At 43.0% G+C, this 26,858-nt stretch overlaps 1 protein-coding gene across 5 annotated transcripts in view; it reads right to left on the minus strand.

Moving 5' to 3' along the window:
- The window catches only part of LOC139264488 (glycoprotein-N-acetylgalactosamine 3-beta-galactosyltransferase 1-like), a 59,423-nt gene that overhangs the window by 20,201 nt on the left and 12,364 nt on the right, over positions 1-26,858 (minus strand). For 2 of the 5 annotated variants that reach the window (XM_070881042.1, XM_070881046.1), the window contains exons 2-4: positions 24,384-24,436; positions 17,223-17,463; positions 8,822-9,489 (exon numbers count right to left, since the gene is read on the minus strand). In XM_070881042.1, the coding sequence (XP_070737143.1) occupies positions 8,822-9,489; positions 17,223-17,451 (897 nt within the window). In that variant the 5' untranslated portion in view covers positions 17,452-17,463; positions 24,384-24,436. Of the gene's footprint in view, positions 1-8,821; positions 9,490-17,222; positions 17,469-24,088; positions 24,113-24,383; positions 24,437-26,858 lie in introns of those variants that run through there. The other 3 variants (XM_070881041.1, XM_070881043.1, XM_070881045.1) reach the window with 2 other exon arrangements.

Raw genomic sequence — 26,858 nt, forward strand, 5'->3', positions numbered from 1 at the left:
GAAGATGTGAGAGTTCTTTTAATGTGGGGTGGCCGTTGCACACAGGCTACCACACAAAATGGACGTCTGACCATCCCAATGCCTGCCCTCAGCCAGGCCTCGGTTTTCTCACCACTTCACCGAAGGGCGCAACTCAGCGCCGAGGCAACTAGGCTCATACAGCAGTGCCTGGTCTCCAGTTGTCTTGGACCCCCGTGCCACTGGACCAAGAACTTGCTCAGCTAAGCCCATGTGGTAGCCGGTGTGCAACGGCCACCCCACGTTAAAGTAACTCACACACAGGCATCGTCCACCCTTCAAAATGAAGTTCAGAACCTGAAACTTCAGGACCCTCATGGACAACTTCAACAGCGACAGACCGGAACGTCACACCACCATAGTTACCCGGGAACTTAGACACTTTGATGTCAACATCACCGCCCTAAGCAAGACCCGGCAGGCAGGTGAAGGCCAGCTCAAGGAACAAGGGGTAGGTTACACCTTCTTCCGGGAAGGCAAACCAGAGGCAGAACGCTGCCTCCATGGAGTCGGTTTCGCCATTAAGAATGAGCTGGTCGACCACGTCAGAGACTTCCCCCTGCGGGATTAGCGACCGTCTCATGACTTTCCGACTCACCCTAGCCCGGAACCAGTGCGCACGTCCCAACACTCAATGCAACAGATGAGGCCAAAGAATGATTTTATTTTAGCCTCGAACAATCTCTGTCCCGCGTCCCTACGGACGACAAACTGATCCTCCTCAGCGACTTCAACGCCAGGGTCGGGTAAGGACACAGACCTCTGGGGAGGTGTGATCAGCAGAGAGGGGGCAGGGAAAACCAAATCCAGTGGTACCCTGCTCCTGACAAAATGTCTAGAACATGACCTTGTCATCACTAACACCTTGTTCTGCCAGAGGGACAAGTGCAAGGCATCGTGGCAACACCCTCGCTCCAAACACTGGCACCTGCTCGATGACATCATCATCCGAGCCAGGTATCGCAAGGATGTGCGCATCACCCGCGCCATGACAGGAGCAGAGGACTGCTGGATGGACCATCGCCTAATGCGATTCATCATTATCAACATAGCCCCAAAGCAGCTATGGCAGCAGAAACAGTGGCGCAAAATAAAATCGATGCTGGGGCACTCAAAGACCCAGCTACGAGAGTCCTATACAGCCAGCGCCTCAATGCTAACCTGGCGGCCCTTGATGACCCCAAGACACAGAATGCCCACAACGCTTTGCCTGCCCTCCCAACCCTCCATAATGAGTACCTGCGAAGAGACGCTCGGTCACTCAACCAGGAAATACCAGGACAGGTTTGATGAGAATGATTAGGAGATCCAAAAGCTAATAAATCACAAGCACAGGGCATTTCTGAACCTAAAACAACCAACTCGGGAGCAGCAAGGCAACTTTACAGACAGCTTAAGGCCGAGGTCCAACAAAAAACCCACGACCTAAAGAATAGATGGTGGATGGAGAAAGCACAGGAGATTCAGCAGCCGGCCGACAGCCATAATGTGCGAGGTTTCTTCACCGCAGTCAAATCCACCTACGGCCCAAACACCCAAGGCCCCACCCCACTGCTGGCCAAGAAGAGGGAGACGCTCATCAAGGACACCGAGGCAGTCAGGACCCACTGGAAGGAGGACTCTGAAGATCTCCTTAACCGAGACTCTGCCTTTGACACGAGTCTCCTCGACGCCATCCCGCAGCATGCTACCCACCACCATCTCAGCAAAACCCCAGCCTTGCACGAGGTAGAAAAGGTTATCCATCAGCTCAAGAACAACAAGGCATCTGGAGCGTATGGAATCCCCGCTGAGGCACTAAAGTATGGCGGAGAGGCACTATTGGATGATCTCATCTCTCTCATCTGGAAGGAGGAGAGCATGCCGGGAGACAGAACATAAGAAATAGGAGCAGGAGTAGGCCATATGGCCCCTCGAGTCTGCTCCATTCAATAAGATCATGGCTGATCTGATCATGGACTCCACTCCACTTCCCTGGCCGCTCCCCATAACTCCTTATCATTTCAGAAACAGTCTATTTCTGTCTTAAATTTATTCAATGTCCCAGCATCCACAGCTCTCTGAGGCAGCAAATTCCACAGATTTTCAAGCCTCAGAGAAGACATTTCTCCTCATCTCTGTTTTAAATGGGCGGCCCATTCTAATATCGTGCCCTCTAGTTCTAGTCTCCCCATCAGTGGAAACATCCTCTGCATCCACCTTGTCAAGCCCCCTCAATCTTCATACGTTTCGTTAAGATCACCTCTCATTCTTTTGAATTCCAATGAGTACAGGCCCAACCTACTCAACCTTTCCTCATAAAAGTCAACCCCCTCATCCCCGGAATCAACCTAGTGAATCTTCTCTGAACTGCCTCCAAAGCAAGTATATCCTTTCGTAAATGTGGAACCCAAAACTGCACGCAGTATTCCAGGTGTGGCCTCACCAATAGCTTATATAGCTGTAGTAAGACTTCCCTGCTTTTATACTCCATCCCCTTTGCAATAAAGGGGAATATACCATTGGCCTTCTTGATCACTTGCTGTACCTGCATACTATCCTTTTGTGTTTTGTGCACAAGTACCCCCAGGTCCCGCTGTACTGCAGCACTTTGCAATCTTTCTCCATTTAAATAATAACTTGCTCTTTGATTTTTTCTGCCAAAGTAGATACCCTCACACTTTCCAACGTTATACTCCATCTGCCAAATTTTTTCCCACTCACTTAGCCTGTATATGTCCTTTTGCGGATTTTTGTGTCCTCTTCACACATTGCTTTTCCTCCCATCTTTGTATCGTCAGCAAACTTGGCTATGTTACACTCAGTAACTTCTTCCAAGTGGTTAATATAGATTATAAATAGTTGGGGTCCCAGCACTGATCCCTGCAGCTAGTTACTGGTTGCCAACCAGAGAATGAACCATTTAGCCTGACTGTTTAGTAGCCAATCCTCTATCCATGCTAATATATTACACCCCCAACCCCATGAACTTTTATCTTCTGCAGTAACCTTTTGTGTGGCACCTTGTCAAATGCCTTCTGGAAGTCCAATACACCACATCCACTGGTTCCCCTTTATCCACCCTGTTCGTTACATCCTCAAAGAACTCCAGCAAATTTGTCAAACATGACTTCCCCTTCATAAATCCATGCTGACTCTGCCTGACCAAATTTTGCTTTTCCAAATGTCCTGCTACTGCTTCTTTAATAATGGACTCCAACATTTTCCCATCCACAAATGGTAGACTAACTGGTCTATTGTTTCCTGCATTTTGTCTGCCTCCTTTTTTAAATAGAGGCGTTACATTTGCAGTTTTCTAATCTGCTGGGACCTCCCCAGAATCCAGGGAATTTTGGTAAATTACAACCAATACATCCACAATTCCTGACATTACTTCTCTTAAGACCCTAGGATGCAAGCCATCAGGTCTAGGGGATTTACCTTCCTTTAGTCCCATTATCTTACTGAGTACCACCTCCTTAGTGATTGTGATCGTGTTAAGTTCCTCCCCCCCTATAGCCTCTAGACTAACCATTGTCGGAATATGGTTAGTGTCCTCTACCGTAAAGACTGATACAAAATATTTGTTCAGGAGTTTCTGCCATCTCCATGTTCCCCATTACGAATTCCCCGGTCTCATCCTCTAAGTGACCAACATTTATTTTAGCCACTCTTTTTTACATACCTAAAGAAACTCTTGCTATCTGTTTTTATATTTTGCGCTAGTTTACTTTCATAATCTATCTTCCCTTTCTTTTTTTAGTCATTCTTTGCTGGCTTTTAAAAGCTTCGCAGTCTTCTGGCTTCCACTAATTTTGGCCACTTTGTATGCCCTTGTTTTTAATTGGATACCATCCTTTATTTCTTTAGTTAGCCATGGGAGGCTATCTTTTTTCTTACACCCTCACTGGAATATATTTTTCTTGAGAGTTGTGAAATATCTCCTTAAATGTACACCACTGTTCACCAACTGTCCTACATTTTAATCTATTTTCCCAGTCCACTTTACCCAACTCTGCCCTCATTCCTTTATTTAAGCTTAGAGATGCAGTAATCATGACCATCTTTAAAAAAAGGGGACAAGTCCAACCCTCTTCTCGATCTTCCTCGCTGCCACGCTCCACTTCACACCTCAACAAGCTCCCCGCTGGAGTGGAACGGAACTACAGAACCAGTTGGAACCTGTTCAACCTTCGTCGTCTCCAGGCCATATCCAAGACCGTCCCATCCTCTGTCGTCGAGCTACAGTACGCGGATGACACTTGCATCGGTGCATATTCAGAGGCTGAACTCCAAGTCATAGTCAACATCTTCACTGAGGCGTACGAAAGCATGGGCTTTACACTAAACACCCGTAAGACAAAGGTCCCCCACCAACTTGACCCCGCCACACAGCACTGCCCCCCCAGTCATCAAGATCCACGGTGCGGGCCCGGACAACGTGGACCACTTTCCATACCTTGGGAGCCGATTATCAGCAAGGGCAGATATAGACGACTAGGTTCAACACTGCCTCCGATGCGCCAGTGCAGCCGTCGGCCGCCTGAGAGAATGTTCGAAGATCAGTCCCTCAAATCTGGCAGCAAGCAAGCAAGCTTATGATCTCTACAGGGCTGTAGTGATACCCGCCCTCCTGTATGGCTCAGAGACATGGACCATATACAGTAGACACCTCAAATCACTGAAGAAATACTACTAACGATATCTCCGCAAGATCCTGCAAATCCCCTGGGAGGACAGACGCACCAAGATGAGTGAGATGAGGTCATCCATCAGTGTTCTCGGTCAGGCCAACATCGAAGCACTGACCACACTCGACCAGCTCAGTTGGGCAAGCCATATTGTTCGCATGCCTGACACAAGACTCCCAAAGCAAGCACTCTACTCTGAACTCCTACACGGCAGGCAAGCCCCAGGTGGGCAGAGGAAACGTTTCAAGGAGACCCTCAAAGCCTCTTTGATAAAATGCAACATCCCCACTGACACCCGAGAGTCCCTGGCCAAATATTGTCCTATGTGGAGGAAGAGCATCCGGGAGGGTGCTAAGCACATCGAGTCTCGTTGCCGAGAGTATGCAGAAAGCAAGCGTAGGCAGCGGAAGGAGCGTACGGCAAACCAGACTCCCCACCCACCCTTTCCTTCAATAACTGTCTGTCCCACTGTGACAGAGACTGTAATTCCCGCATTGGACTGTTCAGTCACCTAAGAACTCACTTTTAGAGTGGAAGCAAGTCGAGGGACTGCCTATGATGATGATGATGATGATGAATGGTATGATTCTGTGATTATGACCGTCAGAGTGTTGCTTAACTAGTCTCTTTAAATTTTGGCACAGTCCCCAGATATTACTGAGGAGCTCTTTGCAGGGGCGACTGGGCTGGGTGAGCAGTCGTCGTGTGCGGTGCCTAGGTCAATGTCGGGTGGTCCGTCCGGTTTTATTCTTTGTATACTTCTTTGTAGTGATCTGGTACAATTGAGTGGCTTGCTAGGCCATTTCAGAGGGCAGTTAAGAGTCAACCATAATGATGAGAGTCACATGTAGGCTAGACCAGGTAAAGATGACAAATTTTTTTCCCTAAAAAGAACATTAGTGAACCAGATGGGTTTTTACGACAATCCGGTAAATTCATGGTCACCATTACTGATACTAGCTTTTTATTCCAGATTGATTAATGAACTGAATTTAAAGTCCCAGCTGCCGTGGTGGCATTTGAACTCATGTCTCCAGATCATCATTAGTCCTGGCTTCTGGATTAATAGACCAGTAGCATAACCACTATGCTACCTATACTGATACTACTTCCTGATCTTCCCAGCCAAGGTCCTTTATCACTTCTGTCTTTCTTTCATCTTTCATTATCAGGGCTACCTCTTCCCCTCCTTTTCCATTCTGCCTATTATTTTGAAGTCAAGTACCCTGGAATAGTTAGTTCACAACATCGGTCGCCTTGGAACCACGTATTTGTAATGGCCATTAGATCAAACCCATTCATTTCTATTTGTGCCACTAATTCGTCTATCTTGTTATGAATGCTTTGTTCATTCAGATAAAAAGAGCATTTAATTTGAACTTTTTAAACTATTATTCCCTGCTTTCACCGTATTCGCTGATGCACTATTACCATTAAAAACTCTGTCCCTTCCTGCCATACTCTGCTTATCTTTACCCAAATCACTGCACTACTCCATTGCCTTACTTTTTCTCTACAGATTTCTAAATTTCCCCCCACCTAACCCCTCCCCACTTTTTAGTTTAAAGCCCTAGTTATTTTGATTCGCCTGGACACTGGTCCCTTCCTGACGAAATAGCTCTCTCTTTCCCTATTACTGGTGCATGAATCGAAACCCCCTCCTCCCACACCACTCTGAGTCACGCATTTAATCTCTGATCTGCTTATCCCTAAATCAATTTGTGCATAGCTCAGGTAACAATCCAGAGATTAATATTTTCTTTGGAGGCTGTGTTTTATAATTTGGCTCAAGCTCTTTCAGCAGAATCTCATTCCTAGTTCTACCTGGATCATTGGTTCCAACCTGGGCCACAACAACTGGATCCTCCCCTTCCCACTCCAAATTCTTCTCAAGCTGAGAGGAGATATCCTTAACCCTGGTACCAGGGAGGCAACACAGATTTTGGAACTCCCAGTCACAGCTGCAGAGAACATTATCTAACCCGCTGACTATACAGTCCCCTACAACAACAGCATTCCTTTTCACTCCTCCCATTTGGCCTCCTGTACCATGGTGTCATGGTCAGTTGGCTCATCCACCCTGCAGATTTTGCCCTCATCTACACAGGCAGCAAGAACCTCATATTTGTTGGATAAGGGCAAAGGCCAAGGCTCCTCCAGCACAGCACCTGGGGTCCCCTTAGCTGCCTGAGTCACAGTCACAACAGCCTGTCCCTGACGACTATCTAACTTAAGGGGTGTGACTGCCTCCTGGATTAAAGTGTCTAGATAACTTTCTCCTCCCTGATGCCCCGCAATGTCTGCACCTCGAACTCCAGCTAAACAACTCTGAGCTGAAGTTCTTCGAGATGCAGGTACTTACTGCAGACGTGGTCGTCACTCCGCAAACTCGCACATCCTGCAGTTGTGGCACACCACCTGCACTGCCATCCCTATATAACCTGGCTTTATTTAATTATAATTTACGTATTTCATTAATTTAGCTTATAGTTTATTTTATTAATTACTAGTTTAAGTTAAAAGGTAGATTAAATCAAATATTTACCTGTAACACAAACTATTACAAGTATTGGAGGCAGAAAGCAGCAGCTTCTTCCCCCTGCTCAGAATTCCCATTCTCGCCAATGTATGCAGAAAGGTTTTCCATCGGTCACACGTGATATCGTGTCGAACCAGAAGCGTGTATCGAGTGCACAGAGTTCTTCTGCACAGCTTCCGGTTCGCTGGCAGCAGTCACTCCGTACTTTTATACACCTTTGAGCCATACCAAAGTTATAAGTGCTGACTCAGCTTGTTGTTCACAGTAATTAGCAACTATGTAGACAGACACTTACAGCTGATTGACAGTTAACTGTCACTGGCAGGCAGTTTCTGTTAACTACAGTTTATTTTAGTGTTTAAAGTTCGAAGTTAAATTCAAAATGTTAAATTACATTTCACTTTTTATAGCTAGTACTCACCAGGGATTTCCACTCTCCAAATTCTCAATTTAACACTCTGTTTAAGACCACTTATGTGACGCTTAAGAAAAATTAAAATGAACTTAATTTTATTGGCACTTGCCATTTTGTACCTTAAGCACTGCAAGTGCTGTACAATAAAACAAGGACTTAATGTGGAGCTTGGAACACCTCCGTTTATTTGAATAGGAGGCAATGATTTGACCTGGTGGGCAATGATTTGGCCTGGTTTGGTAGTCAATCTGAAACTTTTCCCAGCTTGCATGCTTCATGTGAAAATGAGTTGCTTTGAGAGATTATTTATTAAAGTATAAATGTTGAGCATTTTATACCCAAGTGCTTCCCTGATTATTCCCTTTCCTTTAACCACCCACCCAAATATTCCAAATCCTTGCATTGCTTTGTCTTGATCTTTTGTGTCCCTTAATTCCACTTGATGTATGAAAAACAGCAGTGCAAGTTGCTAACATACGATCCCATCCAAATCAAATACTCCTTTCCTTTCCAGAATGAGCTCATAACAATGCAGTGGTACACAATCTGTTAAAATGAGCGGCATTGATAAATTGCACAGTTTAAGCGCCACATTTCAGTTTTCAGGAACTGCAGTAGAAAATCACTGTACAAAAAAAGTTGTTCATATTAGTTGCACGAGAGAGTTCCAACAAGCTCAATTTTGAAAAGGATGAGAAAGAAAAATATCACTTTTCATATTTAAAGTCAATCTGAAAGCACTTTACAAGTTGCTGACTTCTCAATCTTTGTAAACAAACAAATGCAAATATATAGACAATTCCTAGTTTAAACAAGGGCTTAGAGCATCATGTTTCTACATACTCAGCTTGTTGTTCACAGTAATTAGCAACTACGTAGACAGACACTTACAGCTGATTGACAGTTAACTCGCTTGCAAAAATATCAGCTTCCCCCATGTTTGGATGACTGTGGCCATGAATGCCTCCACAATTACCACTGCTGCTTAATGAACAGTTTGCAAATAGTGCAACTGAAATGTAGTGAACTACATAATATGTTTTCTCTTTCTCCCAGTATGAATTACACAGCCTGTCTTGGATCAACTTGTTCAATTAAGAACTAAATATTCCAGGGATTAGATGAAAAATAAATAGTGGTCAGCCTAAAAAGAACAGACAAGCATGTTTGATGCCTTACCTCCTCAGCAGGGTAAAAGCAATAGTTCCAGTACCAGAATGTTTTGGGTAGGTAACTTTTTGACAAATGATGCTCTGGTGGAAAAGGATGAAATGTTTCCCTTTTATTTGTGTCCCTGGAATCACCAGCTTCTACATTAACAGTCTCCATACATTTCCCCAGGGCCAAATCTTCTGTAGATGTAAAATGAGTGCATTTGCCTGTCTTGAAGGCATCAACAAATCTTTTCAGTGCTTCCTTGCTCAGCACATACCCAGCTCCACCACTCATGTATCCTTGTTTAACATATGGTTTAAATTTTCTTCCAAAGAATATAGGCTGATCAGGGGAGTACTTTGATAGCAGCCACCGCAGATTGTCAACAACCACGTAAGTGTCATCATCTGCTTTCATAAACCAATCAGCATCATTCAAGTGATGGTCATGAACATACTGAAAAGCTTTGATAGTTTTCCAATATAACTGGTCCCTGCCTTCTTTAACGCCCAGTCCCACCGTAGGGAAATCCTTGTTTTCTTCTGAACTCATGAAAAGCACAATGTTACATTTTTTGCCCCAAGTGGCTTTGACATGTTTGGCCTTTGTGGCCAAGTTCTGGGGTCCAGTCATCACCCAGCAGAGGATTCTCACTTTCTTATACAGCTCATCGGCAACACTTCTGTTTTCATCTGGGTAGAGAAGATACATATATTTATTTAAAACCATTGACAAGTATTATCTGACAGAATTAGTCTAAAATTTATGAACATTCAGAATATCATGTACCCATATTATTTCAGTTAAAATATCTCTAAACTAGAGAGCACTGGGAAAAATCTAACTGCGGCAAACGCAGGGATTCCGATAATATCTGTACATTGCATCTGTCTTTATCCTCGCTGTGCAATTGCCATTGTTTTCAGGCTGGGAAGTAAGAGGGGCTATGTGGGCTGGGGAAAGAGAAGTGGACTGGAATTGAACATTGATGGAGATAGCAATGGTTCAGCCAAGAACTAAACATCCATCTGTGCCAGCATGTCTCAATGCTTTTGATGGTTTGAACTCCATAGTCTCAGTTAGGGAGCAAAGCACTCTGTTGCCTGAGCTATCAGATTTTGAGTAGATGGTTATATTTGTGCAATCTATTGGAAAGCAATTACTTTATACTTTATAGCTCAATAAAGTAGTTAATTCCCATCACATTTTACTGGAGTACTTTCCATCTCAAGCCATCAATTCATAAAAACAAAAATCAATCACTAATCTCACTTTTTTCCCCTAAACTTAGTTTTAAGCAAAGTTTGGGTTCTAAATTTATATTATATCTCCATCTGTATCATAGGGAAAATTCAAACTTCCTATCACATTGTTTAGGGGATGGGAATAATTTTCTGTGCAAACACAAAAGGAGTCATTTCAAGGAAATATTAAAGTACTGACCTTTATATAGTTTTCTCAATCTTTGAACATAGAGACGAATAGACCGTTAAAGCAAGGTGTCAAAAACAGCGCCATATTCCTCTAAGACTATTTCCCCTCCCCCTCAGTAGACTATTTCCATAGACCCTTCCCAGTGAGGCAAATGAACTGGCAAAGCTTGAAGCACCAGAAAAATATCTGAGGGAAAATGACAGTTGAATCTGGGGAAAGTTTTGACTAATGGCACTTTTAATAAGAACCTACGTAGCTGTTTTCTGCATACTTAATGATTTGTGTGACATTTATGTAAATACATTACTTTTATAAGATGTAAAAATGATAACGGGCTCAAGGAGTTGAGCGGCCTATCCCTGTTCCCATGTTCCTTCATGTACATCAGGCCTTATTCTGGATCCCTTCCTCAGTCTTTCAGCAAAAGGTGGGAGCAAGAGACGGAGACGCAATGTCAACTATAGAATGAAAGCTGCAAGAATGCCACCATGAACTAGGGTGAAATAGAAGGCAATCATCATCATCATCATAGGCAGTCCCTCGGAATCGAGGAAGACTTGCTTCCACTCTAAAAATGAGTGCTTAGGTGGCTGAACAGTCCAACACGAGAACCACAGTCCTTGTCACAGGTGGGACAGATAGTCGTTGAGGGAAAGGGTGTGTAGGACAGATTTGCCGCACGCTCTTTCCGATGCCTGCACTTGATTTCTGCATGGTCTCGGCGATGAGACTCTAGGTGCTCAGCGCCCTCCCGGATACACTTCCTCCACTTAGGGCGGTCTTTGGCCAGGGACTCCCAGGTGTCAGTTGGATGTTGCACTTTATCAGGGAGGCTTTGAGGGGGTCCTTGTAACGTTTCCTCTGCCCACCTTTGAACTCCTTCACGGCAAACAAGCCAGAGTAGAGTGCTTGCTTTGAGAGTCTCGTGTCCGACATGCATAAATTGTGGCCTGTCCAGCAACACTAAGGTATATAACCACATTCTCCCAGATCTGTCCACCTTCCACACACAAATTAATTATACTAAAGCAGTACAGTAACAGAAGTGGGTAACTACAATTAAAGCACTTAGTGAGTGGTTAAATTAGCACAATAATGCTGTTGGGGAGGACCCCAACTGCACCATGGAGCGCCTCAAAGTCCACAGCATCCTTTCGCATTATTAATCCAAGTAGCTCGAGAGGTAAGAGCATCAAAATTGCATGGAGATAAAATCAATCGTGTTGTAGGCATACTTTGACTAGATATGACTTGAACCAAGTACCTATGGAGGACAGTTTGTTCAGCTTCCCCAAGATACTCAGAATCTGTTGGATGGTTGGTTGCTGATGCAGATTTCTGAGAGGGACCGTGGAAATCTAGTCATCAGGCTGCTGCAGAGATCAATGAAGTTGAACAAGAATTTTGTGAATCGTGCTGAATGAGAGTAACTTGTATGTGTTAGGTTCTCTGGCTCTGTAAAAGTACACTTTTCAGGTCTTTGGTCAAAAATGGGTAATGTTAGCAGACATCATTCAACTGGACAGAATGATGTACGAAAACAACACTCACCTGCAACATTTCCTGATTGATTGAAATAGTGAACAGCCTTTGATTCAGTACAGGTCAAAAACCTCCCATACTTTTGGTAACAATGGAGTAAACAAGGGTAGAAGCAGAAAGTAATTCTCTTGTGCTAAGGGAGCATTCTCAGATTGAAAAAGAGCAGGAGAAGGAAGGTAGTGCAGGAGTCCCCTGCGGTCATCTCCCTCCAAAAGAGATATATCGCTTTGGATACTGTTAGGGGAGATGGCTCATCAGGGGAAGGCAGCAGCAGCCAAGTTCATGGCACCATGGGTGGCTCTGCTGCACAGGAGGGCAGGAAAGAGAGTGGGAGAGCTATAGTGGTAGGGGGATTCTATTGTAAGGGGAATAGATAGGCGTTTCTGCGGCCGCAATCGAGACTCCAGGATGGTATGTTTCCCCCCTGGTGCAAGGGTCAAGGATGTCTCGGAGCAGCTGCAGGGCATGCTGGAGGGGGAGGGTGAACAGCCAGTTGTCGTGGTGCATATAGATACCAATGATATAGGTAAAAAACGGGAGGAGGTTGTACAAGCTGAATTTAGGGAGCTAGGAGTTAAATTTAAAAAGTAGGACCTCAAAAAGGTAGTAATCTCAGGATTGCTACCAGTGCCATGTGCTAGTCAGAGTAGGAATAGCAGGATAGTTAAGATGAATATGTGGCTTGAGGAATGGTGCAAGAGGGAGGGATTCAAATTCCTGGGACATTGGAACCAGTTCTGAAGTTGGGACCAGTACAAACTAGACGGTCTGCACCTGGGCAGGACCGGAACTGATGTCCGAGGGGGAGTGTTTGCGAGTGCTGTTGGGGAGGGTTTAAACTAATATGGCAGGGGGATGGGAATTCTGCAGGGAGTCAGAGGGAAGTAAATTGGGTGCAGAAGCAAAAGGTAGAAAGGAGATAAGGAAAAGTGGAGGGCAGAGAAAGCAAAGACAAAAATCAAAAAAGGGCCATATTACAACATAATTCTAAAAGGACAAAAAGAAAGAACGTTAAAAAAACAGGCCTGAAGGCTATGTCTCAATGCGAGGAGCATTCATAATTAAGATGGATGAATTAACTGCGCAGATAGCTGGTAACGGCTATGATGTAATTGGGATTACGGAGACATGATTCCAGGCTGGTAATTCAACATCCAGGGGTATTCAATATTCAGGAAGGATAGACAGAAAGGAAAAGGAGGTGGGGTAGCGTTGCTGGTTAAAGAGGAGATTAACACAATAGTAAGGAAGGACATTAGCTTGGGTGATGTGGAATCTGAATGGGTAGAGCTGCGGAACACGAAAGGGCAGAAAACGCTCGTGGGAGTTGTATACAGGCCACCAAACAGTGGTAGTGAGGTTGGGGATGGCATCAAACAGGAAATTAGGGATGCGTGTAATAAAGGTACAGCAGTTATCATGGGTGACTTTAATCTACATATAGATTGGGCTAACCAAACTGGTAGCATTACGGTGGAGGAGGATTTCCTGGAGTGTTTCAGGGATGGTTTTCTGAACCACTATGTCGAGGAACCAACTAGAGAGCTGGCCATCCTAAACTGGGTGTTGTGTAATGAGAGAGGATTAATTAGCAAACTTGTTGTGCGAGGCCCCTTGGGGAAGAGTGACCATAATATGGTCGAATTCTTCATTAAGATGGAGAGTGACACAGTTAATTCAGAGACGAGGGTCCTGAACTTTAAGAAAGGTAACTTCGATGGTATGAGACGTGAATTGGCTAGGATAGACTGGCGAATTATACTAAAAGGGTTGACGGTGGATAGGCAATGGTAAACATTTAAAGATCACATCGATGAACTTCAACAATTGTACATCGCTGTCTGGCATAAAAATAAAACAGGAAAGGTGGCTCAACCGTAGCTAACAAGGGAAATCAGGGCAAGTATTAAATCCAAGGAAGAGGCATATAAATTGGCCAGAAAAAAGCAGCAAACCTGAGGACTGGGAGAAATTTAGAATTCAGCAGGATGACGACGAAGAGTTTAATTAGGAGGGGGAAAATAGAGTATGAGAGTAAGCTTGCAGGGAACATAAAAACTGACTGCAAAAGCTTCTATAGATATGTGAAGAGCAAAAGATTAATGAAGACAAATGTAGGTCCCTTGCAGTCAGATTCAGGTGAATTTATAATGGAAAACAAAGAAATGGCAGACCAATTAAACAAATACTTTGGTTCTGCCTTCACTAAGGAAGACACAAATAACCTTCTGGAAATACTAGGGGACCGAGGGTCCAGTGAGGAGGAACTGAAGGAAATCTTTAATAGTCAGGAAGTTGTGTTAGGAAAATTGATGGGATTGAAGACCGATAAATCCCCAGGGCCTGATAGTCTGCATCCCAGAGTACTTAAGGAAGTGGCCCTAGAAATAGTGGATGTATTGGTGGTCATTTTCCAACATTCTATAGACTCTGGATCAGTTCCTATGGATTGGAGGGCAGCTAATGTAATCCTCCTTTTTTTTTTTAAAAAGTGGGGAGAGAAAACAGGGAATTATAGACCAATTAGCCTGACATCGGTAGTGGGGAAAATGCTGGAATCAATTAAAGAAGATGTAATAGCATCGCATTTGGAAAGCAGTGATAGGATCGGTCCAAGTAAGCATGGATTTATGAAAGGGAAATCATGCTTAACAAATCTTTGAGAGTTTTTTTGAGGATGTAATTAGTACATCCTCAAGGGAGAACCAGTGGGTGTGGTGTATTTGGACTTTCAAAAGACTTGACAAGGTCTCACACAAAAGAGATTAGTGTGCAAAATTAAAGCTCATGGTATTGGGGGTAATGTATTGATGTGGATAGAGAACTGGTTGGCAGACAGAAAGCAAAGAGTAGGGTTAAATGGGTCCTTTTCAGAATGGCAGGCAGTGACTAGCGGGGCACCGCAAGGTTCAGTGCTGGGACCCCAGCTATTTACAATATACATTAATGATTTAGACGAAGGAATTGAATGTAATATCTCCAAGTTTGCAGATGACACTAAGCTGGGTGGCAGCGTGAGCTGTGAGGAGGATGCCAAGAGGCTGCAGGGTGACTTGGACAGGTTAGGTGAGTGGGCAAATGCATAGCAGATGCAGTATAATGTAGATAAATGTGAGGTTATCCACTTTGGTAGCAAAAACAGGAAACATAGAAACATAGAAATTAGTTGCAGGAGCAGGCCATTCAGCCCTTCGAGCCTGCACCGCCATTCAAGAAGATCATGGCTGATCATTCAACCTCAGTACCCCTTTCCTGCTTTCTCTCCATACCCCTTGACTGTAAGGGCCATATCTAACTCCCTTTTGAATATATCTAACGAACTGTCCTCAAACAACTTTCTGTGGTAGAGAATTCCACAGGTTAACCACTGTGTGTGAAGAAGTTTCTCCTCATCTTGGTCCTAAATGGCTTACCCCTTATTCTTAGACTGTGACCCCTGGTTCTGGAACTCCCCAGCAACAGGAACATTCTTCCTGCCTCAATCCTGTCCAATCCCGTCAGAATGTTATATGTTTCTATGAGATCCCCTCTCATTCTTCTAAACTCCAGTGGATACAAGCCCCGTTGATCCAGTCTCTCCTCATGTCAGTCCTGCTTTCCGGGAATCAGTCTGGTGAACCTTCGCTGCACTCCCTCAATAGCAAGAATGTCCTTCCTCAGATTAGGAGACCAAACTTGAACACAATATTCTAGGTATGGCCTCACCAAGGCCCTGTACAACTGCAGTAAGACCCCCCTGCTCCTATACTCAAATCCCCTCGCTATGAAGGCCAACATGCCATTTGCCTTCTTCACCGCCTGCTGTACCTGCATGGCAACCTTCAATGACTGATGTACCATGACACCCAGGTCTCGTTGCACCTTCTCTTTTCCTAATCTATCACCATTCAGATAATAGCTGACTCTCGAGAATTATTCCTTGAACTGCATTTAAAAAGTCAAATGCCTGAGAAAATAGTAATGCTCAATATTTTAACAAATGAATAAGCATTATTATGCAATAGTCAATTTATGATGCTAAATCACTAAATGGCCAAAGACAAATCCCACTCCTAGCCCACAGAGAAAACAATATTACAAGAGTCTAGATGGCACATAGTTTGTACAAAATGCCCCGACACACTTCACACCATAGGCAGGGAAAATCAGACATTGAGCAGAAATTATGCTGAGGAATGAATGGGAGCAAACTGAAGTTGAAAAGGTAGGTTTTGAGGAGCTTTTGAAAATGAAAAAGATGGATCACATTGAAGGGATTTAATGGAGAGAATTCAAAGGACCATGATAGCTAAAAGGTCTGCCACTAATATTTGGAGCTGAGTTGGGTTGTGGGGCGAGGAGGTGTGCATGTGCAGGGGTGTGGTTACCAACATAGATCAAAGAGTTGGGGAAAGGAACAAAAGGGATGAAATACAAAGCATCACCGTAACTATATTCTAAAATGACTATAATGTCATTTCTGATTCATTTGAAATAAAATGCAGGTTCCCAAATATGTAGATGACATTTCCCCCAGCCTATAGTGAATTATAACAATCAATTATGACCCTGACCATCATAACTTAACTCAACACTCACTGATTGGATTCAATTATGATCAAAAAGATGGATTGGAAAATACCATGTATCTTCTGTTTAAATAAAAAGTCTTTGCCATACCAAATCTATTAACTTACATTCATTTCAGTCACCTCACAATGCAATTATTCAAATTTAAATTTTGTGGAGCTCATTCATTTGCATGTGACAACGAGCATTGATACTTTATATTTAATGAAAAATGTTGCAGTGGTAACAGTGGAGCAGTATGCAGGGAGGATCAACATGTATCAGAGTGATGGGACACACCCTCTATCTCAGTCTGTTGAGGTGTTGACCTCAGCCAGGTCACTGTTTGGAAGCATCAAGTGGACACCATGCATTTACCAAAAGGGAGGAACAGTCAACCTTGATCACTCTCAAATCTTTCCCAGTAGCTGCTTCAGATGTACATTGCCAGAGGCCTCCTAAAACTCAATTGGCCACAGATGGTTGACACAGGAAAGAACAAAATTGAGATGGGGAATTAATGCATAATCTTTTATATAGGTTTGTAAGGACAAAAAATGAACACGGTAATTCGGGTTATAACAAATCTGTTGTAGAAAACATTCCCCTGGCCCAACTGATGTTCCATTCTCGCTGGCAGTGAAGCTCAAATTGCTGATTGATGAGTCCATCTCAACAGTTTCTGAAATCTGACTATTTTCACGAACCTTACTGAGATACAAGTCATTTGAATGATCTTATGTCTCAGATAGAATTTATTTTTTAAAAACCTTGAAATATTACCTGTAGCCATCAACAACCTTATAATTCCCATCACCTATCATGATGGTACAATATTGCTTTATCAGGGTTCAAATATCCATGTAGTTCCACCAGAAATTACACAAAATTAGAAAGATACCTTTATGTTGACTGATGTCGGCATTAAAGTTCATCTCTCCTTGAAGATGTTGATGGTGTTGGTGATGGTCAGAGTCTTCTAAATGGCCATGAGGGTCATTGAAGAGCAGATGACTGTGCTGCGGTGCTTCCTTATTTATTGCACTAATCGCAAGATGGCAGATGATAAATCCTAATCCCAACCCACAACAAAACATGAGCAGAGACATTACAGACCGTGGCATTGCCATTTCCAAGCAGAACTGTGCTGAGGAATAAGAGGAAAAAAGTGTCACTCCGGATAGATTGCAGACACATTGCGTCACTTCATTATAGGCCAATTCGCGTAACAGTTGATCAGGAGATTAATTATTCCATTGGATGGTGCTTACAACAGAGGTTAAGGCTACCAAAACTTTCAGAAGAAGTCACTGAAATGTTCACCCTTCAATTTGTGCGATAAGATTCATATTTCAGTGGAAGCTCGAAATGGTCTTGATTATAAGAACATAAGAATTAGGAACAGGAGTAGGCCATCTAGCCCCTCGAGCCTGCTCCGCCATTCAATAAGATCATGGCTGATCTGGCCGTAGACTCAGCTCCACTTACCCACCCGCTCCACATAACCCTTAATTCTCTTATTGGTTAAAAATCTATCTATTTGTGATTTGAATACATTCAATGAGCTAGCCTCAACTGCTTCCTTGGGCAGAGAATTCCACAGATTCACAACCCTCTGGGAGAAGAAATTCCTTCTCAACTAGGTTTTAAATTGGCTCCCCTGAATTTTGAGTCTGTGCCCCCGAGTTCTAGTCTCCCTGACCAGTGGAAACAACCTCTCTGCCTCTATCTTGTCTATCCCTTTCATTATTTTAAATGTTTCTATAAGATCACCCCTCATCCTTCTGAACTCCAACAAGTCAAGACCCAGTCTACTCAATCTATCATCATAAGGTAACCCCCTCATCTCCGGAATCAGCCTAGTGAATCATCTCTGTACCCCCTCCAAAGCCAGTATAACCTTCCTTAAGTAAGGTGACCAAAACTGCACGCAGTACTCCAGGTGCGGCCTTACCAATACCCTATACAGTTGCAGCAGGATCTCCCTGCTTTTGTACTCCATCCCTCTCGCAATGAAGGCCAACATTCCATTCGCCTTCCTGATTACCTGCTGCACCTACAAACTAACTTTTTGGGAAAAAGAGTTTCATGCACAAGGACCCCCAGGTCCCTCTGCACCTCAGCATGTTGTAATTTCTCCCCATTCAAATAATATTCCCTTTTACTGTTTTTTTTCCCCCCCAAGGTGGATGACCTCACACTTTCCGACATTGTATTCCATCTGCCAAACCTTAGCCCATTCGCTTAACCTATCTAAATCTCTTTGCAGCCTCTCTATGTCCTCTACACAACCCGCTTCCCCACTAATCTTTGTGTCATCTGCAAATTTTGTTACACTACACTCTGTCCCCTCTTCCAGGTCATCTATGTATATTGTAAACAGTTGTGGTCCCAGCACCGATCCCTGTGGCACACCACTAACCACCGATTTCCACTCGGAAAAGGACCCATTTATCCCAACTCTCTGCTTTCTGTTCGCCAGCCAATTCTCTATCCATGCTAATACATTTCCTCTGACTCCGCGTACCTCTATCTTCTGCAGTAACCTTTTGTGTGGCACCTTATCGAATGCCTTTTGGAAATCTAAATACACCACATCCATCGGTACATCTCTATCCACCATGCTAGTTATATCCTCAAAGAATTCCAGTAAATTAGTTAAAGTTGATTTCCCCTTCATGAATCCATGCTGCGTCTGCTTGATTGCACTATTCCTATCTAGATGTCCCGCTATTTCTTCCTTAATGATAGTTTAACATCTGTAGTGGGGAAAATGCTTGAAACTAACTGGCCTATAGTTACCTGCCTTTTGTCTGCCCCCTTTTTTAAACAGAGGCGTTACATTAGCTGCTTTCCAATCCGCTGGTACCTCCCCAGAGTCCAGAGAATTTTGCTAGATTATAACGAATGCATCTGCTATAACTTCCGCCATCTCTTTTAATACCCTGGAATGCATTTCATCAGGACCAGGGGACTTGTCTACCTTGAGTCCCATTAGCCTGTCCAGCACTACCTCCCTAGTGATAGTGATTGTCTCAAGGTCCTCCCTTCCCACATTCCTGTGACCAGCAATTTTTGGCATGGTTTTTGTGTCTTCCACTGTGAAAACCGAAGCAAAATAATTGTTTAAGGTCTCAGCCATTTCCACATTTCCCATTATTAAATCCCCCTTCTCATCTTCTAAGGGACCAACATTTACTTTAGTCACTCTTTTCCGTTTTATATATCTGTAAAAGCTTTTACTATCTGTTTTTATGTTTTGCGCAAGTTTACCTTCGTAATCTATCTTTCCTTTCTTTATTGCTTTTTTAGTCATTCTTTGCTATTGTTTAAAATTTTCCCAATCTTCTAGTTTCCCACTAACCTTGGCCACCTTATACGCATTGGTCTTTGATTTGATACTCTCCTTTATTTCCTTGGTTATCCACGGCTGGTTATCCCTTCTCTTACCACCCTTCTTTTTCACTGGAATATATTTTTGTTGCGCACTATGAAAGAGCTCCTTAAAAGTCCTCCACTGTTCCTCAATTGTGCCACTGTTTAGTCTGTGTTTCCAGTCTACTTTAGCCAACTCTGCCCTCATCCCACTGTAGTCCCCTTTGTTTAAGCATAATACGCTCATTTCTGACACAACTTCCTCACCCTCAATCTGTATTACAAATTCAACCATACTGTGATCATTCATTCCGAGAGGATCTTTTTAGGAGATCGTTTATTTTTCCTGTCTCATTACACAGGACCAGATCTCAGATAGCTTGCTCCCTTGAAGGTTCTGTAACATACTGTTCTAAGAAACAATCCCGTATGCATTTATGAATTCCTCCTCCAGGCTACCCCGTGCGATTTGAGTTGACCAATCGATATGTAGGTTAAAATCCCCCATGACTACTGCCGTTCCGTTTTCACATGCCTCCACTATTCCCTTGATTATTGCCCGCCCCACCGTGAAGTTATTATTTGGGGGCCTATAAACTACGCCCACCAGTGACTTTTTCCCCTTACTATCTCTAATCTCCACCCACAATGATTCAACATTTTGTTCATTAGAGCTAATATCGTCTCTCACAACTGCCCTGATATCATCCTTTATTAACAGAGCTACCCCACCTCCTTTCCCTTCTTGTCTATCGTTCCAAATCGTCAGATACCCCTGTATGTTTAATTCCCAGTCTTGGTCACCCTGCAACCATGTTTCTGTAATTGCCATCAAATCATACCCATTTGTAATAATTTGTGCCATCAACTCATTTACTTTATTTCAAATGCTGCGTGCATTTAGGTAGAGTGTTTTAATCCTAGTTTTTAAACCATGATTTCTAGTTTTGACCCTTCCTGCAGCCCCTTTATATTCAGTGGCCCTGTTCTTTTACCTATCACTTCCTATTTTTAAAGCCCAGGACAAAAAGCAATATGGTAAGATATAGATAACTACAGGTAGGAGCAGGGGATTGCTCATGGGGCCTGGCAGTAGTACGGCTGGAGGTCATGGGTTGAGATAGCATTGAGGGGTGATGTTAGGTTCTGTAGCACTGCAGTGGGAGTGTTGCAGTCTGGCAATACTATCTTGGATGGTATTATGATTTGAGGATTAATATTTTCCTCAGAGTTTGGGGGCGAGGGGGAGCGGGTTTGAAAGGATATCAGTGGTGGCATGCAGGATGTGGGACTCTCTGAATGCGAGTGCAGGGATGTTGTAGCAAAGAGTTGGAATAAACGGGTTCTTTTCAGAATGGCAGGCAGTGACTAATGGGGTGCAGTAGGGTTCAGTGCTAGGACCCCCAGGTATTTACAATATACATTAATGATTTAGACGAAGGAATTGAATGTAATATCTCCAAGTTTGCAGATGACACTAAGCTGGGTGGCAGTGCGAGCTGCGAGGCCAAGAGGCTGCAGGGGGACTTGGACAGGTTAGGTGAATGAGCAAATGCATGGCAGATGCAGTATAATGTGGATAAATGTGAGGTTATCCACTTCGGTGGCAAAAACAGGAAGGCAGATTGGTAGAAGGGGAGGTGCAACGAGACCTGGGTATCATGGTACATCGGTCATTGAGGGTGGGCATGCAGGTACAGCAGGCAGTGGAGAAAGCAAATGACATGTTGGCCTTCATATCGAGGGGATTTGAGTATTGGGGCAGGGAGGTCCTACTGCAGTTGTACAGGGCCTTGGTGAGACCACACCTTGAGTATTGTGTGCAGTTTCGGTCTCCTAATCTGAGGAAGGACGTGCTTGCTATTGAGGGAGTGCAGCGAAGGGTCACCAGACTGATTCCCGGGATGGCAGGACTGACATATGAGCAAAGACTGGATCGGCTAGGCTTATACTCACTGGAATTTAGAAGAATGAGAGGGGATCTCATAGAAACTTATAAAATTCTGACGGGACTGGACAAGTAAGATACAGGTAGAATGTTCCCGATGTTGGGGAAGTCCAGAACCAGGGGTCACAGTCTAAAAGATAAGGGGTAAGCCATATAGGACCGAGATGAGGAGAAACTTTTTCACCCAAGAGAGTTGTGAACCTGTGGAATTCTCCACCACAGAAAGTTGTTGAGTCCAGTTCGTTGGACATATTCAAAAGGGAGTTAGATGTGGCCCTTACGGCTAAAGGGATCAGGGGATATGAAGAGAAGGCAGGGGTGGGGTACTGAGGTTACATGATCAGCCATGATCATATTGAATGGCAGTGCAGGCTCGAATGGCCTGCTCCTGCAACTAGTTTCTATGTAGCATTGCAGGAAGCGTCTTTGTTAGGAAGAATTTGTGTCTTTCCGTAGCAGTTTCTATTGTTAAACAGCAACCAGGTATTTTTCATAATTTCTAGAAAAACAAACATTCACATCATATTTTGCTTTATCGTTGTTTTGATCTTTTGGGCTGTGGCGAGTTAGTTGATCTCAGCCAGGACGGTGACACTGGGACCACGATCATTCCTAGCACTCCAAAGCTAAGCAATAGAAATTTCCTCTGCTGTAAAGTAAGTCAGTGTGGGCACTGGGTAATAACTTGATCAGACTTGGCTATGATAGCTCCCTATGGCTGGATAACCAAACAACAATCAACATAAAGCCTTGCACATGAAGAATGGACATACTGAACAGTTGCTAGCATCTACGGACTCATACCCCACCACAGGTCAGCATTTTCAGGAGAGATGGGGAAATAACTGGGGGACTGCAGGCACACAAAAAAGAATGATTGATGAAAAAGTTGCATGTAAACAACAAAAATTGTGATTGCTTTGCCTTGCCCCACCCACCCAACAGATTTCTGAAAACTATCAATAATGCAGAAATTTATATCTGTGCTTAACAATCGGTTACAAATGTTACTTCCATTATCTAAAACAATGCTGGTTGACAAAGTGAATTCAATATAATGATTAGTTGAAATTCAAATTAAACACTATAGCAAGGCCCCTAAACCAGAACATTGCACAACCACATTTTTACATTGCTGATTTTGTAGCACTGGAGCCAATTAGTACCTTTAATAATGAATATATTTTATAGAATTCACAAAATGAGCGGAGGACTTAAAGGGAAGAAGCTTTTCTATAACTATACAAAGCCCTGGTTAGACGACATCTGGAATACGGTGTACAGTTCTGGGCACCGCACCTTAGAAAGGAGATATTGGCCTCGGAAGGAGTGCAGCTCAGATTCACTAGAATGTTACCAGGGCTCCAAGGGTTACATTATGAGGAGAGATTACATAAACTAAGCTTGTATTCCCTGGAATAAAGCTTAAGGGGTTATTTGATTGAGGTTTTTAGGATTTTGAAAGAAATTCATAGGGTAGAGAGAGCGAGAAACAGGAGACTAGGACAAGGGGACATAACCTAAAAATCAGAGCCAGGTCGTTCAAGAAAGAAGTTAGTAAAAAAATTATTCATGCAAAAGGTGGAACTCCCACAAAAAGCAGTAGATGCTAGCTCAATTAATAATTTTAAATCAGAGGTCGATAGATTTTTGCTAGCCAAAGGTATTTAGAACATAAGAATTAGGAACAGGAGTAGGCCATCTGGCCCCTCAAGCCTGCTCCGCCATTCAATAAGATCATGGCTGATCCAATCCTGGCCTCAACTCCACTTCTCTGCCTCTCCCCATAAGCCTTGACTTCCTTATCTTTCAACAATCTGTCTATCTCCAACTTAAATATTAAGGGAAATGGAGCCAAGGCGGGTGGAAGGAGTTAGGTCAGACATGATCTCATTGAATGGTGGAACAGGCCCAAGGGGCTAAATGGCCTACTTTTATTCCTATGTGCATACACTGGAGTACTTCTTCCAATTGCAGCCTATTTATCACAACAATTTTTTTCTACCTTAACTCCTTCAGTTGAACATTAGAGTTTAAAATGAGCCCTAATCATGAATCTTAGTGATTCAAGCTAAAAACTCTGACATTAAAAACAAAATTACACCAATCATTTAATTTAAGATTTATCGCGTAGTTGAATTGGTAGTCCTTTCATTTGTTTGAATACAAGTCATACTGATTACCCCAGTTAGGCACCGTGCTATCACTCATACTAAACTGCAGGAGATTAGAAAAACAGGAACTACAAGTACTCTTTCATGTTTTCTTCCTTATCTTGTTCCTGATTGCAACATCTAGAAACCTATGGCAAAGGACACTTTTTTTAAAAAAAAGCTATTTTAATGCATTCATCATTAACAAAATTTTTGGACACACTCCCAAATTCACAGCCAAGATTACAGACATTCTACCAATGCTGCTCTGAAGTCAACCTAGTTACTCACTTGAATTTTCCCTCTGCACAAGAGTTGCTGGGCCTCCATTAACTGCGCCACTATGGAGCAAGTTGAAATCAGGAAATTACATTTTATATCCAACAAATTGTTTTTTACAAAATACCAGAACCATTCCAAGGTCTATACTTGGAGTTTATATTTGAACTCCATGGCCAGCAACCCCAAACACCCATAACCTGTTGTACTTGGATATAGAAGACTCTCCAAATTATTGAAGATTAGGTTACATCAGATGCACAAATAATATAGGACAGCTTACAAAAATGAACAAAGACTCACCCACCTGTGAGGGAAGTATTTTCAATACAAAGTGCTCTCCTCTTTTAGATCGCCCACCTAAAATTTAAAAATATGTGTTATAAGAAATCCTAGTTTGAAATTGTGATATCTTCACAGAGTACAGCACACACAGCTTCCTAACATTCAGGCTGCTCTCTCGGAACTCTCCGGAAAGCTGCCTATTGTTTAATGATTAACTATGCAGCTGTAGTACACAATACGTCTACATCCACAGTGTGGAACTACAAGCATTACAAGCTTACAGACATTATACTTCTCCCTCCTTAATGAAAAAGCCATCATTACAAACATCATAAATAACTTTCATTTTTATACATATTTACAAATTTAACATTACCACTTGTTTTCTGTTTTGAAGAGGATACCTTCGTTCTCGACAGAACCTTCCAAGCATGGTGTTGATTTCACACTCATTTGAGGCTCATCCTGAGGAACATTTTCCTCCACGGAATTTCCTTGATTTTCATTTGCAATATACTCATACACCTTTTGACATCACTGGGTCATGCTTGGTTGCTCTACCAATCTCTTCAGCTGTGGCTGGAAGCTCATCAATGTATGAAAAATAAAACACTACTTCCCTATTGGGTGTAACCTATGATGGGGAAGGCAATCTCGACATTGCATCAGCATTACTGTGATCAGCTGATCGTCTGTATTCAATATCATATGTATATGCTGACAAAATCAAAGCCCATCTCTGCATTCGAGCTGCAGCTAATGTTGGAACTGGGGACTTTGGATGGAGGATTGCTGTTAGGGGCTTATGGTCCGTAATGATGGTAAATTTACGACCATACCACAAGAAGTATTTGTGAAACTTCTTGACCCCAAAAAATTAATGCCAAAGCTTCCCTCTCAATTTGAGCATAATTTTTCTCACTGGCACTGAGAGTGCGTGAAGCAAAAGCAATTGGTCTCTCCTCCCCACTACTTAATACATGAGAGATTACTGCCCCAACTCCATACGGAAAGGCATCACATGCTAGCTTAATCTCCTTAGATATGTCACAGTGAACTAACATGGTGCTCTCAACCAATTTGTTTTTACACTCCTTGAATGCTGTTTCGCATTCTTTTGACCATTTCCACTGGACCTGTTTTTTCAAAAGCTCATTCAGTGGATGTAATACTGTAGCCAAATTTGGTAGGAACTTCGCATAATAGTTCAAAAGACCCAAGAATGAACGAAGTTCAGTGGCATTCCTGGGAGTGGGTGCATTTCTAATTGCATCCAATTTTTCCATGGTTAGATGTAACCCATCTTTGTCTATGTACCCTAAGTACTCCACTGAGTTTTTAAATAACTCACACTTACGAGCAGACACTCGTACTCTGTGCTTCTCTAGCCGTTTGAGGACTTCATTCAATATTTTATTATGAATTTGCCTATTTGGTGCTGAAATTAGTATGTCATCCAAATAACATACTACCCCTTCAATACTTTGCAAAATCTGGTTCATTGCCCCTTGGAATATGGCAGGGGCGGAAGACACTCCAAACGGTAGCCTATTAAACTGATGTAGGCCTGGATGAGTATTTATAGTCAAACATGACTTGGACTCCTCATCTAGTTCAAGCTGTAAGTAGGCATTCGTAAGATCCAGTTTTGAGAAGATCTGACCACTTGTCAATGTTGTGAACAAATCCTCTATATTCGGCAATGTATTGGGAACATTACCCTCTAGAACCTGGTTTACGGTTACCTTATAATCACCACACAATCTTACTTTATCAGACTTAGGTACAACAACAATGGGTGCAGCCCAATTACATCGATCTATCTTACAAATAATGTTCTCAGTCTCTAGTCTTTTGAGTTCTTGCTCAACTTTCTCCTGGAGTGCATATGGTATGGAACGTGGCTTGTAGTAAACCGACTTAGCATCCTGCTGTACCCTGACACTTGCCTTGAAGCCTTGGATCGGACTGCCCATTTCACAGAACACCTTCGGATACTGCTTGATAACCTCATCCGTTGATGCAAATCTCGCTTCCACAGAGAAAATCTTCCAATCCAGCTTCAGTGAGCTCAACCAATTTCTTCCGAGTAAGGCAGATTTGTCTTCTTTCACTATTATTAGAGGCAAGTTCTGAAATTGATCTTTATATTTCACCGGTACGGTGATACGGCCTACTACAGGAATTTTCTCTCCCGAGTAGCCTCGCAGCTCTATCTTGAATTTCTCCAGTTGAAAATCACGCAATTTGTTGCAGTACAGTGACTCCGGTATTACACTCACGGAGGCACCCATGTCAATTTCCATTGGTATCTTGAATCCCGCAACATTTTGATGCTTTCCGAATCGTTGTCAGTTAACCTCGTGTTCCTGATGATGTGTAACTCTAACATCTCGTCCTGTTGTTGTTCTTCCATGCTATGAAATCTCTTTGGATTTCGACTCGTAGCTTTGAACGCTGGACTCATAGCTTTAAAAACTGGTTTACCCTTCAGTCG

Source organism: Pristiophorus japonicus, chromosome 5 (assembly GCF_044704955.1).
Source record: "Pristiophorus japonicus isolate sPriJap1 chromosome 5, sPriJap1.hap1, whole genome shotgun sequence".
NCBI classification, from domain to species: Eukaryota; Metazoa; Chordata; class Chondrichthyes; family Pristiophoridae; genus Pristiophorus; species Pristiophorus japonicus.